General features: G+C 39.5%; 2 protein-coding genes across 3 annotated transcripts in view; both read right to left on the bottom strand.

Annotated features, from left to right (window-relative positions):
• Nucleotides 1-665: 665 nt before the first annotated feature.
• cd79b (CD79b molecule, immunoglobulin-associated beta) lies at nucleotides 666-6,721 on the bottom strand. Of its 2 annotated transcripts, XM_081698255.1 has the most exons (6): nucleotides 6,558-6,576; nucleotides 6,175-6,250; nucleotides 5,754-6,044; nucleotides 5,514-5,632; nucleotides 2,026-2,079; nucleotides 666-1,307 (listed from the first exon to the last, which is right to left on the bottom strand). In XM_081698255.1, exons 2-6 carry the CDS (start codon nucleotides 6,182-6,184, stop codon nucleotides 1,203-1,205), a joined length of 579 nt encoding a protein of 192 aa, XP_081554381.1. In that variant the 5' UTR covers nucleotides 6,185-6,250; nucleotides 6,558-6,576; the 3' UTR covers nucleotides 666-1,202. The 2 variants fall into 2 exon arrangements, with proteins under 2 accessions (XP_081554381.1, XP_026883234.2); XM_027027433.3 differs by lacking the exon at nucleotides 6,175-6,250 and having other exon boundaries at nucleotides 6,558-6,721.
• Nucleotides 6,722-14,231: 7,510 nt separating this feature from the next.
• The window catches only part of scn4aa (sodium channel, voltage-gated, type IV, alpha, a), a 28,757-nt gene continuing 24,717 nt past the window's right edge, over nucleotides 14,232-18,271 (bottom strand). Inside the window, exons 22-26 of the mRNA XM_035533255.2 lie at nucleotides 18,165-18,218; nucleotides 17,827-17,964; nucleotides 17,507-17,611; nucleotides 17,053-17,323; nucleotides 14,232-16,881 (exon numbers count right to left, since the gene is read on the bottom strand). Of these exons, the coding sequence (XP_035389148.2) occupies nucleotides 15,614-16,881; nucleotides 17,053-17,323; nucleotides 17,507-17,611; nucleotides 17,827-17,964; nucleotides 18,165-18,218 (1,836 nt within the window). The 3' untranslated portion in view covers nucleotides 14,232-15,613. The remainder of the gene's footprint in view (nucleotides 16,882-17,052; nucleotides 17,324-17,506; nucleotides 17,612-17,826; nucleotides 17,965-18,164; nucleotides 18,219-18,271) is intronic.

The following is an 18,271-nucleotide window of genomic DNA, read 5'->3' as shown; positions in this document are numbered from 1 at the left end:
TTAACATTATGTACTGTATTAGTTAACTTTAACAAACACAAAATGTCAGTATGAATAAGCTCTATGCAATTTTAACAAAGTAATCAACGATTTGATTATTAAATTTTTTTTTTCTTCAACACTGTCCTTGGATAAACAGAACAGAATGAGATAAATGGGAAAATAGGTTATATGGTGGTAAGAGGGGAATAAAATTGTCTTAATGAAAAAAAAATGCAGATGATTTTAATGACTTTGTTAACATTACTTATTGTTTAGTAAATTAGCAGTTTTAAAATACAGGGAAGTGGAATGATTAAGGTAAAAACTTTCAGTTTGACTGAATGACCACACGATGGCACTGATGAATTGGACTGCCAAGAGCGCCAGCATGGAGGTTTAACTAGAAGAGTTTTCTCTATTCCTCTTACTTTTAAGACACTATACTGTTTATGTATAAAAGTCCTACAGGATCTTTTGCTTCAGAATTAGTCGCAAAAATAAATAAATAATAATAATAATAAAAAGTGAACAAACAGATTTTATGCTTTACTAATATAAGATAAATCTTACATTTATTTTTAGTTAACTTTCTGAATGTTTATGGCACCCTTGTGAAATGAGAATAAATGTTGGTGGAAAAACACCTGACACTCTTTGTCGCATGTATGGCAATAGGCAAGAAGTGAATGAGAAAGCACCACATGTCTTTATTCTGGAGGACAAAACCTCCACTACACCAGACCAGTTCTTCTCTAGTTTGTTTCTTACACAGAGCACCTTTACATTTTCAACAAACCAAGCTTAAGCTAGTCATAAACTCAGCAGAAGAAATATTTTTGTTGTTTGGAAACATGCCATGTAATAAAGCAATACATGACTAATAAAATACAGTAATATAACAAATAACATTGAGATGCACAAAGTAATTGTGTGTGTGTGTGTGTGTGTGTGTGTGCATGTACTGGATGTGTGTTTGTGAATATAGACATATATATTGCCTCAATTTAAACTCTATTTAAATTCTAATGTAATCTAAATACAAAAATTCCAGTAACAAATCAGGATGCGTACAAATGTTTCATCCAGAGCAATGTTCAGTCTCCTAATACCATTCATCTTGGACTAAATACCTTAAAAAAAAAATGGCCTTGCCCTGCCAGTACCCTTATCATTCTGGTATTCCCTGCTACATAGTAGCTTTTACTATGTGTAAAACTTTATCACTCTCGATCCGGGGACTCCAAGGATTCTTCTGCTTCCTGGCACTGAGAATAAGCATGAATGTCTTCATAAAGGTCACCACCACAGTGCTCGATTTCCAGACCCTGAGTGATGTTAAGACAGGGAGAGAATAAGAGAAAGATAGAGCTTTAATTTAATTTCCATGAGAACTCACAGTGGTAAGAAAAAACATAGCGGCAAAAAATATAAAACACTTAAAATTAAAAATATAAAACATATTAAATCACTACTGTTACAGTGTAACTACACTGAGCAATTGAGGAACATTACAACAAGTAACAAGTATAACAAAACTATATTGTGTGCCTTTGTGTGCCATGATACATCTTCCATTCTTTAAGTGTGCTATGTAAGGATCAGTGTGTTTCCTACATTGCTACTCAGAAAATGACATTGTAATTGATGCACTGTAGTAGTCACCCTGTAACATCAGAAATATATCTTCAAAATGTCAAGGAAAACATTTTGACTGACCACAATCAATGGAGTGAAAGTAAAAAAGTGCTAATGAGCGCTGCAGACATAATAACAAGTCAAGCTTTCTGCACATGTTCTATTCCTAAACACTTCCTCTTCCTGTAAGCTACGCACCAATGGCTCCAGCTCACCACTTTCAAGTCGACCAACCGGTAAAGTATTGCATGCAACTCTGATAAAATGTTTCTTAAAAGACTCGCTGTGTTACTGGCCACTTCAAGAAGGTCTTCAGCTGTCCCTTTCCTCACCATGAAATTGACACATTATGCCTCTATACTAGCACCTTATAAGTGGCATTCTTATAAGGTGGGAGAAAGCACTGACTTCATATGTGTGGTCATCCTCAGGTTCCTCATATACAGCCTCTTCTTTGTTCACCTGAAAGAAAAAAATATATGTACAGTATATGAGATTTTATAACATCCTATTTCTAAATCCATAGGTACTTTTTCACATTCATCCAAAAGAGCATTTGTGAGCTCAGACACTGATATTGGACGAGAAGGCCTTGCTCACAATCACTAATCTAGCTCATCCCAAAGGTGTTCGATGGGGTTGAGGTCAGTGTGGGCCAGTCAAGTTCTTCCACACCAAACTCACCCAACCATGCCTTTATGGACCTGGCTTTGTGCACTGGGGCACAGTCATGCTGAAACAGAAAAGGGCCTTCCACAAACTGTTCCCACAAAGTTGGAAGCACACAGTTGTCCAAAATGTCTTGGTATGTTGAAGCATTAAGACTTCCCTTCCTTGGAACTAAGGGGTCTAGGCCAACTGCTGAAAAACAACTTACTCCTCCACCAAAATTTACAGTTGGCACAGTGCAGTCAGGCAGGTAACATTCTCCTCGCATTTGCAAAACCCAGACTCATCCATCAGACTAGCAGATAAAGAAGCTTGATTCATCACTCCAAAGAAGATGTTTCCACTGCTCCAGAGTCCAATGGTGGCGTGGTTTACACCAATCCATGAAATGCTTGGCATCATGCTGTATGGCTTGCATTCAGCTGCTTGGCAATGGAAACCCATGCCATGAAGCTTCTGGTGCATAGTTTTTCTGCTGATGTTAATACCATAGGAGGTTCATTAAGTCAGCAGAGCAATGGAACTAACTACATACTGATTTTTATGCACTATGCACCTCATCAATTGGCAACCCTGCTCCACATTTACGCGATATGTCACTTCGTGGCTGAGTTGCTGTGGTTCCAATTTTTAATAATACCACTCACAATTAATTGTGGAATATCTAGGATGGAAGAAATTTCACTAAGTGACATGTTGCAACAGTGATATCCTATTATAGTACCACACTTGAATTCATTGAGCTCTTTAGAATGTTTCATTTTCCCACAAACATTTGTAAAGGCTGACTGCAAGAATAGGTGCATTCTATTATACTTGTAGCACTGGGACTGAACAAAATACCCGAATTCAAGGATTAAGAGGTGTGTCCCAGTACTTTTGTCCATATAGTGTGTATATATTTTCTTGGTCCTCCAAAGATTTTGCCTTGGTCCTCCCAAGTGTGACGGAGACTGTCACTTAGGAAGGTTAAACGGGTGCTGGCTCTTTTTGTCTGGTGGTCAGAGTTCACATTTACTTCCTGTTAGACCTGGCTTTGATTTCTGGGTTGGATGGCTGCCTTCAGCCTTTGTTACTCTAAGGTTTCTTGCTAAATTCCACCCAGGGAGTTTTTTCTTGCCACTGTCACCTCCAGTTTGCTCATAAGAGCTCTTGACCCATTTGTAAACCTGCATTGTGACAACCTGTGGTGTAAAAAGTGCTATATAAATATATTTGACTCTGACTTTGACTTTCAATTCAACTGCTTGTTAACACAAATATCTAATCATCCAATCACATGGCAGCAATTCAGCGCATTTAGGCATGTAGACATGGTCAAGACGAACTGCTGAAGTTCAAACTGAGTGCTAGAATGGGGAAGAAAGTTAAGTGACTTTGAATGTGTATGGTTGGTGCTAGACAGGCTGGTCTAAGTATTTCAGAAACTGCTGCTCTACTGTGATTTTCATGCACTATCACTTCTAGGGTTTACAAAGAATGGTCTGAAAAAGAGAATATATCCACTTCTCTGGGTGAAAATGCCTTGTTGATGCCAGAGGTCAGAGGAGAATGGACAGACTGGTTTGAGCTGATAGAAAGGCAACAGTAACTCAAATAACCACTTGTTACAACCAAGAACTGGTTATTCTCTATTTCTGCTGCAACATTCAGATGATAGGATCAGAATTTGATGTAAACAACATGAAAACATGGATCGACCATGCCTTTTATCAGTGGTTTGGCTGCTGCTGCTGGTGTAACAGTGTGGGGGATGCTTTCATTACCTCTTATCTAGATTACTGAAGTCCCTATATTCATTGGTGTATATGAAAAAACCCTTAATAAATTTCAACTCAAGACTGCCAGGGCTGCCCGGGCATTTGTCTACACTAAACATTTGGCATATATCACACACAATTTATAAGTTAAACTGGCCCCTTGTTTCATCCCATAATTAAATACAAACTACTACTCCTTGAATTTAAAGTGCTCCTCTGTCAGAACATTTGCACCCTAGACTAATGTACTCTCGTACTGGTATACTAGTGCTCTTATACTCAGACTAGCCTATGTGTGTCTCGGTACAGCCCCTCCCCCAAAACGTCTCCTCGTGTGTGTGTGTGTGTGTGTGTGTGTGTGTGTGTGTGTTTGTCAATGTAGCCACGCCCTCCCTGTGTATCACATCTACTCCTCATGGTATCGTTATCATATATGTATAAAAGCCTGTCATTTACGTATTTGTGCTGTCGGTGTTTAACCCCATTAGCCTGTGTGCTAAGTGTTATATGTTATGTGTGCAAATAAACGTATGTTCTTGTGTCTGCGACTCGTCCCCTCATCCTGCTTGAACCTCCTCATTACAGAAACACCGACTGATGAAGGATGCCTGGGAAGGGGAGCAAAGAAAGGAAGGGGAAGAAAGGAGGCAAACACCCTTCTACAACCCGTGCAGTGAGACCCTCCGTCATCCTGGCCCCACTACATACTCCCACTACAGGGGAGGAGGCCACTGGATGATTTTGGGGTGGCCCCGAGTGTGGTCCAGGGTCGGACTCTGCAAAGTCCTACAGACCTCCGCCGGACTACAGGGATTGGCACTTGGAAGTTGACTCCGCTGGGTCCTACGATTCCTAAATGGACTACTACAAGGGTTACGTGGATTATGGAGATAACGGGGAGTGCAGTGACGTTAGTCTGTGGTCAGACTTGGGATTCGACTATGTGGAGGATCCGTCTATGGAGGTGGAGGAAGTCCTCAATGGGGATCCTCCCAATGTCAGTGACGTAGAGTCTGCAGCCTCCAAGAGCAATGAGCCTCCGGCACTTAAGATACCACCCAAGGCTTCGCCTATGAGGTGCCACTCGGGAGCGAGCAAACCATCCCGTGCGGCACAAAGAGAGGCTACTGTGTTTGAGGAGGAAATTCCTTCTACTAGGGCATATAGCCCCGGAACTCATGGGCCTTTACCTAAGCCTCGTAGAGGCAAGGGGGAGGTGTCACCAGTGCCCACCCCAGAGACAGGCAAAGCAAGTGGTGCACCTCCTATAATGGCAGTAAGATGGTTGGATGGTAATATTATTATTAAGAGTAGTAATAAAGGTAATGAAATCTAATAGCTTTGGGAAAACATACATGAATCAGCTTTGGGTTGAGAATTATGTAAGTTATGTGTTAATGATTTTATGGAGTATGGGAGCCTTTTCATGTGTGTGTGTGTGTGTGTTCTGATGAGTGTGGCACTCACTAGTTTGTTACATTTGATCCAGAAAAGAGCTATACACAGCATGAGGAAGAAAGTCTGGATGAAAATGATCAGGTCTTTCATCTTGCTCCTCCTCTCTGCTGCTGTTTGATCGATGTGTCCTGATGGTGGAAGAAACATTTGCTAACAAATCTGTAAAAGTGGCACATCCTACAAATTGAATCCCAAACATCCACAGGCTCTTAACTGATTGGCTTAATTCATAAGTGCATGCACACTTACTGATCACTTGTAACTCGGTTCCAAGTCCCCAAGTTTTGTTGATCTTGCAGAAGTAAATGCCACTGTCCTTGACCTCCACTTTCAGGATGTGCAGACTGCCTGAATCGTTGATGGCCCTGGAGTTTTCCAGCTTCAACCTATGCGTATCTATGTACTTCTCTGCCTTGTACCACTCCACCTGCAGCTTTCCCTTATTTAAATTCTTGCAGTAGCACAACATGCTTACTCTCCTACCGACTTTGGTGCTGTAAAACCTGGGCACCTGGTAAATGTTAAAATGCGCTGTGGTAACTGGAGGAGAAGAGAAAGGCGATCAGTTATTCAGAGCTCAGTACTCAATGTTAAGCAATGAAGCTTCAAGGAGCCCTCATGCCTCATTTCACATGATAAAAACTCTGAAGAAGTATCAACAAGAACTCACTAATCCACATGTTGCATTTTAATGCGAAAATTGATCATAAGCTGCGTCAACATGTTTGCAGGCTTTGCGACTTCCCCTTTTTCACACAGATGGAGAGGAAACAACACAGCAAACAAGGCTAGCGCATCCAGTATATGCAAAGCACTTCTGTCTTTCAGCTATACAACATAGTAAAGACTGCTCAAAAACACACAACGTAAATGCAGAATTGTGTCTGAAATGTAATTTAGCACACAATGCATTAGCTGAATTATCACTGCAATTCAGAGATACATTAGACCATATACAGCACATCCGACTGAAAAGGTGTCTTAAGAATGATTCAGCTGGAACTACAGCTTTTCACTTGTTCTTTTTTTTTAAATAATGAATTTCAGTCTTACCTGAGAGGTTTACCAGTGCTAGGAGAAAACAATTGAAACTCAGGTGATACATGATCTAATTAAGGGACAAGTAACTTGGAATGCACAGTTGTGTCTGGGAGACAAACTGCGTCTATGAAGAATTCACAGTGAGAGAGAGCGAGAAAGAGGGGGAGGGGGGACAGAAAGCAAGAGACCTCCTTCTGCAATATCAGTGGGGTGGAGATCACTAAGCACTGATGTTAAAATTGAGGCCCTGAACATTATGCAAATTAAGTCATTTAGGCATAAAATGTCAAAATCTTACAAAAATATTAGAAGTAAAAAAAATATATATTTGTATATAATGGATCCAAAGCATTCTGAGATTAAGAATGTTTTGATTATGAACTCTTTCTTTATTAGAGATTGGGTTACTTCACAGACTGGGTTCTATATTGACAATATCTACTAAAGGAATATCTTAAGAGAAAAGCTATTTGAGTCAAAAGCGTTATGGTAATTACTTTTACTCAAAGATATCTACTTCTGTGTTATAAGCATGCTGATTGATATGTCATTGTTTTGTTTTGTTTTCTTTACTTACTGATAACAATGAACCCACATTGTAAAAAGCTCTGCAGAAGTAATCCATGACCTTATGTTTTTAACATGGAGTGAGAGCTCATCAGTGGGGAACACTGCTGCATTTTCATGTGGTAAATGTTGTTAGGTAATCGTTAGAAATATATGTTTCCACTGCCTGCTCAGTGGGTTACCAGAACAGATGCAGCTTATGTATGAGTAGGTGCTACGGGAAGTCTGTGCTTGAGTAGTGGGTGAAGCAGAAGTAAGATAACTGGAAGATGTGTGTGATGATTAGATAGATAGATAGATAGATAGATAGATAGATAGATAGATAGATAGATAGATAGATAGAGAGATAGATAGATAGATAGATAGATAGATAGATAGATAGATAGATAGATAGATAGATAGAGTGAATATTTTTCCCCAAGGGAAATTTCTGAGTACATAAATGACAACAAAGAAAATGGCACATTCCATAACAGACTAATAAAAGATTTGTAACATCTTATTGCACAATTGAAGACATAAACTTCCTTAAGAAGTAGAGTCTGCTCTGTGCTTTCCTGTAGGCCTCTGTGTTACAGGAACACAGAGTCCATTCACAGTCCAGTCTGCTGTCAAGATGAACAACCAGGTATCTGTAGTTCTCCACCACTCCTACCTCCCCTCTCAGGATGGAAATAGAGTTCAGTGCAGTACTGGTCCTTCTAAAATCCACAACCATCTCCACATTTAAAAGTGCCACAAAGTGGTTGACCAGTTCTCTGTACTCAGTCTCCTGCCCACCGCTGAAAATTTCTGTAGATAACAGTACTGTAAATTTGAGGTATACAAGGTAAAGAGGAAAGGTAAAAGTACAGTCCCCTGTGGTGCCTTGGTACCGCTTACCACCCGCTCAGACTCACATTTCCTCAGCCACACAAACTGTCGTCTCTCTGTCAGGCAAAGTGCAATAGGTCCAGGGATGTGCTCACCTGAGGTCTGAGATAAGCTAATATCAGTCTCCCCAGAACCTTCATGATGTGTGTGGTTAGGGCGACCAGTCTGTAGTCATTGGGGTCAGATGGAGATTATTTCCTAGGTACAGGAACAAGGAAGGATGTTTTCCACAGGTCTTGAACTTCCTTCTGGCTTATGCTAAGGTTAAAGAGGCGCTGTAGAACCCCACAAAGCTGGTCGGAACAGGACTTCAGGTCCTGAGGCTGTTTCCATCTGGACCCACAGCCTTATTGAGTTGTTACCTTATTCAGTAGTCTCTTCAGTTACATCTTTACTTGACATCTGGAGACTAGCAGGTGTGTGGGGGTGGTAGGGGAGGGCACAACATTACTTGATTTGGAGGAAGGTGTTGATTGGGCTGTGTAGCAAGCCATGTTGTGGCTATATGGAAGTTTGATGGGTGCTGATTGGGCTGTGTCCATGGTGAGAAATGGAGGTTGGGAGGAGCCACAGTCTGTGATCTTTATCTGGTAGGTGTGAGTAGGAAATAGTTGCGGTATCTATGGTATTGGGTCTGTGCAGCTGGGGGCAGGGGAGGATGCTGGTGAAAGTCCTGTGCTGACTCTGTTGAAGAAAATGCCCCTGAATGCTCCCTTCTTCTTATACAGCAGCTCCTTCAGGTCACTCGTGATCCAGAGCTTATTATTGGGGAAATATTGCACTGTCTTGGTGGAGATGATGTTATCTGTACAGAAGTTAATGTACTCTGTTACACAATCTGCTAGACATCATGAAATTGATGTCATCTTCCTGGGGTGTGTGGTCCCTTGATTTTTCCCAAATTTCAGTAATATTATTACATACACTTTAAATAGAAAAATAAAGATGCAGACTCAATAATTAATTGAAGAGAATAGCAGGTCCCGTGTTTATTTTACTGTTCCATATAACATAAAAACGAGGTATTATCCAGAGAACAGTCACACAAAGAACCCACATTTTTAGACTTTTCAGAAGTAATTATGTAATCGCCTCACCTTCTTTACGTACTCATGTTTGAAATCTCCACCATTATATCCAAATATACATTATTAAAAATATGTCAATTAAGATCCATCATTATGCAAGTTGAAGCTTGACACCATTTTATCCCATTGGAAGATTTTCCTTTTTTAAAATAAGATGATGTCAACTCACACCACCAAACACCTGCAAGATAAAGTCTTTCTTCTGCAACACTCTGTCCTTGGTAAGATAATGAACCTTGTTTAGCCACAGAACTCTCAAAGTCTTGTAACAAAGATGATCTTTCCCAGTGCTGCTAACATTATTTCTCACCAGAACAGTCCAGAGTGATCTGCTTTAGACTTGCACGGAGGCCTTGAAACCACCTGCATCAAAGCCTCTGCTCTGCACATACAGACCCAAAAATTCCACTTACCTTAAGATAGCTCAGAAACATTATTCATCTTTATGCTTTCAAATACAGACATGCATCACTCTGCACCTGTTACAGAGAACTTCAAAGCCTATTATAATTAGATCACAGATTGGCTCAGGAAAATACAGAATAACGTTTGGCCTTTCCTTTACCGTGAAACATTTTATTACTTCATGTGCAGAGAGTACATCCCAGTACATGGCCTCAAAATATTCTTGAAGTGTCTTATTAGCTTCCTGTTAGGATCTCCTTGCAGTCACAGGTTGCTGCTGAACAATATATGTGCAAGTTGGAGTAAGAAATACCAGATTGTGATCTGATCTTCCAAGTGGGGGGAGGGCGGTGGAATTGTATGCATCCTTCACATTCGTATAAAGTATGTCCATGTTCCGGCAGTTATGTCTCGTTGAAACACATAATACTGCATACCCAATATTCCAGCTGTGTCCTCATTAGTTCTTTGAGCTTGTTCATTTTATGCAACAGTGACCTCACAGTCTCCATTACAACTGAAGGAAGATATGGTTCAAGGAAGATATGAGAGTGCAATCAGCTGGTCCTGGCAGTACACAATACTCTCACTCTCATTTGCATAGTGAACCAGCAAAACAAGAGTTAGAAATACCACAAGTGTTAGCAGAAAACCGTTACTCTGCAGGAGATACACAACAACATGAAAAAAACTACCATATACAATATTTTAATAGGAAAAAATACAAAACAAAACACAAGAAAAGGAAAAATGGCATGCCTGGGAGGTTGGTAAAATCATGTGTGGACCAGCTAACCCTGGTGTTTACCTCCATTTACAATCTATCCCTAGATGTTTTAAGATGTCCACCATCATCCCTGTTCCCAAGAAGACCAACCCAGCCTGCCTAAATAAATACCACACTGCAGCACTGACCTCTGTGGTGATGAAGTGCTTTGAGAAACTCATCAAAGACTGCTCATCTCTGTCCTGTTATTAGACTTCCTCAGTTCACCTATCATAGTAATAGAAGACTCATACATCATCATGCATGATTTCATACATCCCCTATACCATTTTCTCCCAGCTGGACATTGGAAGGGGGGATGATGTGTGCCTGCTGTTCATTGACTACAGTTCAGTGTTCAGTGCTATTGTTCCCTTAAGACTGGCCACCAAGCTCAGAGACCTGGAGCTAAGCCACCCATTGTGTTCCTGGGTCCAGAGCTTCCTATCTAACAGTCCCCTGACTATAGCTCAGTGGTTAAGGTACTTGACTTGTAGGTGGGAGATTACCAGTTTAAGCCCAACTACGGCTAAATTGCAATTGTTGGGTCCTTAACCCTCAATTGCTCATAATTGTAAGTTGGATAAAAGTGTCTGATAAATGTAACTATCAACACCAGTGGCCCCAAGTGTACACTCATGACTGCTCTTTCATTGTGAAATTTGTTGCTTACACAGTGGGCCTGATCTCAAACAATGACAAGATGGTCTACTTAGACTGCTCCATCAGGACTGAGAGTTTAAGAAGGAGCTTCATAACATGCATTCAGCAGATCTTCATACTTGCATGCATACAGGACTCCACTTACACAGTACACTTGGTCACTACTTTAACTTCACTTGCACTATCTGTATCTTCCCTTAAGTGATATTCCCCCATCCCCTATATCTACCTTTACATTTGACTTTTCTATTTTTATTATACTTGTACTTGGAATGCACAGTTGTGTCTGGGAGACAAACAGCGTCTACGAAGAATTCACAGTGAGAGAGACCGAGAAAGAGGGGGAGGGGGGACAGAAAGCAAGAGACCTCCTTCTGCAATATCAGTGGGGTGGAGATCACTAAGCACTGATGTTAAAATTGAGGCCCTGAACATTATGCAAATTAAGTCATTTAGGCATAAAATGTCAAAATCTTACAAAAATATTAGAAGTAAAAAAATATATATTTATATATAATGGATCCAAAGCATTCTAAGATTAAGAATGTTTTGATTATGAACTCTTTCATTATTAGAGATTGGGTTACTTCACAGACTGGGTTCTATATTGACAATATCTACTAAAGGAATATCTTAAGAGAAAAGCTATTTGAGTCAAAAGCATTATGGTAATTACTTTTACTCAAGGATATCTACTTCTGTGTTACAAGCATGCTGATTGATATGTCATTGTTTTTTTGTTTTTTTTTCTTTACTTACTGATAACAATGAACCCACATTGTAAAAAGCTCTGCAGAAGTAATCCATGACCTTATGTTTTTAACATGGAGTGAGAGCTCATCAGAGGGGAACACTGCTGCATTTTCATGTGGTAAATGTTGTTAGGTAATCGTTAGAAATATGTGTTTCCACTGCCTGCTCAGTGGGTTACCAGAACAGATGCAGCTTATGTATGAGTAGGTGCTACGGGAAGTCTGTGCTTGAGTAGTGGGTGAAGCAGAAGTAAGATAACTGGAAGATGTGTGTGATGATTAGATAGATAGATAGATAGATAGATAGATAGATAGATAGATAGATAGATAGATAGATAGATAGATAGATAGATAGATAGATAGATAGATAGATAGATAGATAGATAGATAGATAGATAGAGAGTGAGTATTTTTCCCCAAGGGAAATTTCTGAGTACATAAATGACAACAAAGAAAATGGCACATTCCATAACAGCCTAATAAAAGATTTGCAACATCTTATTGCACAATTGAAGACATAAGCTTCCTTAAGAAGTAGAGTCTGCTCTGTGCTTTCCTGTAGGCCTCTGTGTTACAGGAACACAGAGTCCATTCACAGTCCAGTCTGCTGTCAAGATGAACAACCAGGTATCTGTAGTTCTCCACCACCCCTACCTCCCCTCTCAGGATGGAAATAGAGTTCAGTGCAGTACTGGTCCTTCTAAAATCCACAACCATCTCCACATTTAAAAGTGCCACAAAGTGGTTGACCAGTTCTCTGTACTCAGTCTCCTGCCCACCGCTGAACATTTCTGTAGATGACAGTACTGTAAATGTGAGGTATACAAGGTGAAGAGGAAAGGTAAAAGTACAGTCCCCTGTAACCCTCAATTGCTCATAATTGTAAGTTGGATAAAAGTGTCTGATAAATGTAACTATCAACACCAGTGGCCCCAATTGTACACTCATGACTGCTCTTTCATTGTGAAATTTGTTGCTTACACAGTGGGCCTGATCTCAAACAATGACAAGATGGTCTACTTAGACTGCTCCATCAGGACTGAGAGTTTAAGAAGGAGCTTCATAACATGCATACAGCACATCTTCATACTTGCATGCATACAGGACTCCACTTACACAGTACACTTGGTCACTACTTTAACTTCACTTGCACTATCTGTATCTTCCCTTAAGTGATATTCCCCCATCCCCTATATCTACCTTTACATTTGACTTTTCTATTTTTATTATACTTGTACTTGTACTTACAAAATTGTGTTATATTTATTTCTGTTAGGAGTCACCACTTTATATTTTACTGTATTTTTGTACCAGCTACAAATGCACATGTGACAAATAAAAATCTTGAATATCTCAGCCAATGAAATTCTCCCATTGACAAATTCAGACTCAGACAGTTTTTACATTTCTCAGGTTTGGTTTCATTTTATGTGGAGGAAATGTTAAAAAAGTAAATCCCATCTGGGTGGTACTTTCTCCTTCCTCAAATGGGAGCCACTAATTTTATAAGAGGTTAGTCATCTTTTGACAGCAACAAGGTGGCTACAGGTCACTGCTCACTGCGATTCACAGTCTGTAAGCTAGGAACGTACAAGGGGTCTGAAAACATCAAAAGATGATTGTAAACCCAAGTGAAACTTTGATTTGCCATGGGACCCTGATTTTCTCTTTGTTCTCTGCTTTTAGCTAGTTCTGTAGATAAATAGAACTGAACCACTGTATGATTTATGTCAACATACAGAACATTCTGTATTTATACAGACATTTTACAACAAACTCTAATTAGCATGTCAAACAGCACCTGATGCTTATCTCTTTTAAACTATTAGCATAATGCTACTGAGAGCCAAATACACTATGTATGTGTGGTAATTTAAAATATGAATAGTAAAACTTACAGAGGTTAATGTTTATACTGTTAAATTGAACATACACTAAAGGTGAAGTCAGCTCAGTGCTGAAAGTAAAAAGAAATCTAGATTTAGTGGGGACGAAGGAACTGTAAAACTATAGGTAGTAGTGGAGGGGGCATCATAATTCAGAAAAATAATCAGATGGGGGTGACAGCCTTATGGGCAAAAGTGCTTAATAAAGGCCTCTGAGGATATATTGTATATATATTGTGAAGAGACAGCATTTAGTAAGACTTTAAAACATGCTTCATAAAGTACTGTAAGAGATATCTTGTGAAACCAGGAAATAGAACAAACGTTAGAAAAATGTAAATAAACTACATATAATGGCATACAGATTACCACTCACTTTATCATATTATTATATGTATTCAGTTAATGTTGTGCTAAATGTTTACATTAACAGAGCACATTTATGTTTTAAAAGTTTTAGAAAACTGGTTCTAATTGCTATCAAATATTCATAATTTTCATAATTCAAAATGTAAACAATAATAAACAGTAATCAGATATATTCTGTAAAAAAAAAAAGAAAAGAAAAGAAAAGAAATGCTGTGATTTTTTTGCTTCCAGGGTCTGCTTCCAGACTGAATCCTAGTGCAATTCTTTATGGGGCGAAAAATAAATACTACAAACAACAAAAACAAAGAAAACTGAAAAATGTTTGATTTATTTATTTACACATTTCTAGGAGTAAGACATTTCTCATTATGTTAAGGTTCAGCTTCAACAAAACTTTCTCAAGCCAATGCATTACAAAAAGAACATTAAAACATGCTGTTTCAAAATAACTTATAATACCACCAATAAAGTAGGCGTTTCTGCCATTTCTACCAATTTTAATTTCACTTGCAAACTACCTATTTCTTATAGCATGTGGGCAGGAGCCTGTTAATTAGATTAGAAGTATATAAATTACATATCAATAGTGTACTTCAGATGAAAACTGTAAATGTGAAAAATGTGGGATAATTTGAGATGGTTTATTTTGGCACACACAAAATTTTAAACCCTATCCCAGATTACTAGTGCTGTTTATTGATTGATTTATGTAATCTTGGATGATACCAATGAAATTAATTGTCATCCAAATACAACTTAGTATTTATGGATCCTTCAGTTTTGTTTTTATTATTATTTGATTTAGTTTTTAGGCAAAAGGGTTTAGCAATTTTGTGTGACACCTATTTACAAGAAAATGGACACTAATCAATTTATTGTGCTGCTACAAATATCCGAAGGCTAGATTTGGGACATAAATAACATCGACATATTATATAAGTTTGGTCAAAGGACAGATGAACTGCAACTTTATGAAGCATACATAAAAAGTGTGGTTAGATGAAATGAAGGACAACAGAGTGCTACTGAAACCAAGAAAGCCCCAAAATAGTACCAATATAAAGCCATACATCTAATATTAAATGCTACACTTAGGTGTACTTTACAGTTTATGTATGCCATATGTAGCTCTTCATACTGCCCAATGTGACTGTGTGCCTCCCAGGTAAGTGGTGAATGTCTACTCATTCCATCTCCCTGTAGTCAACTGACAAACAAAAGACAAATTGAAAGCACAAGTAAATGTAGCTCTTAGGTGAAGAAATACATTATATTTTAGAGGGGAGGTTAAAAAGAGCACAAAAAACCCCAACAACTTTTCTTTTAAAAAGGGTATGCTGCAAAAGGTGATAATGAATGTACAAAAATGCTGTAAATCTTAAGAGAGGGAAAAAGAAAGCAGTAGTCTGAAGTCTGTCAAAGGATTACCATTGACCAAGGACCATGCGGGAAAACAAATCTGTTCCAATACAGATGTTTAAAAAAGTTTATATAGTGATAAAAACATCATTCCTAGACACCAGCAAACATCAATTCATTGCTTTCTAGACCTCAGCAATTTCTTAACATTGATGTGCAATCCTTCCAGATAAGTGCTCTGGGGAGCATCAGCATTGTTTTGTACAGAAGATGGTCCTTTTGTGCACTTAATCACTCTCCACTTAAAAGAGGCCAGTGCCATGGTATCATTGTGTGTCCATTATACTATTGATTCCCTGACCACTATGGCCCCTGAGTAGGAGTAGTTCTGCCTGACCATGGGTGCAGAATGAAGAATTACCTCATTTGTGACTTCCTTTGGAATCTGGATTGGGTAGGTTTCTGGAACGCTTAGACTAGGCATTCTGGGTTTGTCTAACATAGGCTTTATCTGCTGCTCCAGGGGCATGGTAAGCTCCGGGTTGCCTCTGTACAGGGCGTTCATCTTCTGTGTGATCAGGGAATCCTGTGACCCCACGCCATCCTTTGGCCCCTCATTCATATGCTTGATTTGGCTCAGAAAGGAGGCATGGCTCACGGCACGCATGAGGAGGTATTGGCGGAATGCTCTCTGGATCACCACGGATGCCCACTCCTCCTCCTTCCTTCTCAGAGTTGTGACGACAGGCTCAAAGAAGGTGGGGCTGGGGTTGTCTTTCTTGAACTTGGCCTGGATGCTCAGCCTCATGGCTTCCATTTCAGTGGTGTCCCCCAGGACCTCCTGAGTGACAGCCAATAGAACATCCAGATAGGAGATTTTGTCTTCCATTACGACATACATGTCCATTTTGGCTAACTTGTGTCTGTTGGGGTTGGGAATACGCATGGGTTCCTGCAGTGCATTAACAAAGCGAGGCAGATCATTGTAGTCCAAAAATTGTGTACCATGGACATCGAACTTGTGCCAGGTCTCATCAAACATAACAAAGTCATCCTCACATAGCAGGTCGCTGCTCTCCTCCTGTGCCACACCAAAGTTCTCCAGGATGATGGCAATATACATGTTAACTACCACTAAGAATGACAAGATGATATAGCTGCAGAAGAATGTGATGCCTTTGCCTGGATTTCCGCAGTTGCCTCTCACATCTGTGCCAGGGTTTTCCACATCAGGGTCACAGTCAGGAGGACCTGTGTTTAGAGTTGGGAGGAGAAGCCCATCCCAGCCAGCTGAGGTCGTGATCTCAAACAGGCAGATCATGCTGTTCCCAAACGTCTCAAAGTTGAAGATGTCATCGACGCCACCTTGCTTTTTCACATAGGCAAAGTTAGACATTCCAAAGATGGAAAAGATGAACATAATAAGGAAGAGAAGAAGGCCAATGTTGAAAAGGGCAGGGAGTGACATCATCAGAGCAAATAACAGTGTCCTTATGCCCTTTGCTGCTCTGATGAGACGCAACACCCGAGCAATCCTTGCCAAGCGGATGACACGAAACAGGGTGGGGGACACAAAGTACTTCTCAATTATGTCCGATAGCAGAAGACCTTTGGTGAAAACAGATAGAAACCTGTATATAAAACCAGCCTAATTGCATCATACCAACAAATTAAACAGCACCATAACACAATAGGTAAACAATCTGAATGCACGCCAAAAGGAGTACAGTTTGTTCACAGTGTACATCATTAAACTGGAAAACTGGTACTGGTACCTACCAATTATAGAAATGACGACAACAGCAAAATCAAAAACATTCCATCCAACAGTGAAGAAGTACTGTCTAAGTGCAAGTAGCTTTAACAAGCACTCTACAGTGAAGATGATAACGAATATGACATTGATCTGAGAGAGAATGTCCTTCTTCACTTGACTCTGGTCCTCCGACTCGACCATCATAGCCACCATGTTGATGCAAATGAGAGCCATGATGAAAATATCAGTGAATGGTTGGGTGACTATGTCGTACACCACACCTTGAACCACATTCTGAAAGAAAAATGGCATCATGGGGTCATTAGAAAAAGCTACAACATGCAGGCTGTACTTAACAAAGTGGTGGCAATGCACCTGTGAGTACTGGCAATGCTTTGGTAAGAAATCAGAAGAGAAATTCAGGCATAAGGAAGAGCAGAGTGCTGCATGTTTGGGCTGATATCTAAGGCTGATTACCGAAGGGCGGGGTATACATTTGGCAGCTTTCTTCGAACCCAGCTTCTTCATGGCATTGTAGTACTTCTTCTGCTCTTCTGTCATAAAGAGATCTTCTCCTCCTAAGTGCACAAAAAATGACAAACACATAAGTATTCTTTCTATGAATAGGATAGAAAGCCTTTTTGAAGAAGTCAGACATTGAGTTAAATAGGGTTAAATGCTTAACACATTTATTTAATCAGTTAAATGTTCTGGAAACTGAGTTAAATCAGCAAAATGCTTTAGACATTGAGTTAAATCAGTTAAATATTAGATATTGAGAAAAAAATGGGGCTCATCTTTTGCTTTTGACGGTTGAAGTTGTCTATGATGACACCAATGAAAAGGTTGAGGGTAAAGAAGGCTCCAAATACGATGAAGATGACAAAATACAGGTACATGTAGACATTAATCTCATAGATTGGCTGATCCTCTACCTGGAAGTAAAGGATTGGTCATGCAATAATATTGCCATCAATTCTTCTTGATGTTGATTTTGATACAATGTGCTGAAAGGCCTCTTATTTGTATAATATAATTTTGCTCAGACAAATCTTAGAATGTAGAACCTATAAAGTTAAATGCTAACAGCTGTTCACACAATTTGAAACACACATGATTATTTAAAAGTGAATACCTCTCTGGAGTCCACTGCAGCATACATGATGTCCATCCAGCCTTTAAATGTAGACTATGACCAGAAAAGCATTTTTGAGTGTTGGTTTATTATACACAACACACACT

The sequence above is a fragment of the Electrophorus electricus genome, chromosome 15 (genome assembly GCF_041902795.1).
Source record: "Electrophorus electricus isolate QZ-2024a chromosome 15, ASM4190279v1, whole genome shotgun sequence".
NCBI lineage: Eukaryota > Metazoa > Chordata > Actinopteri > Gymnotiformes > Gymnotidae > Electrophorus > Electrophorus electricus.
This window is presented reverse-complemented; position numbering and strand designations above follow the sequence as displayed.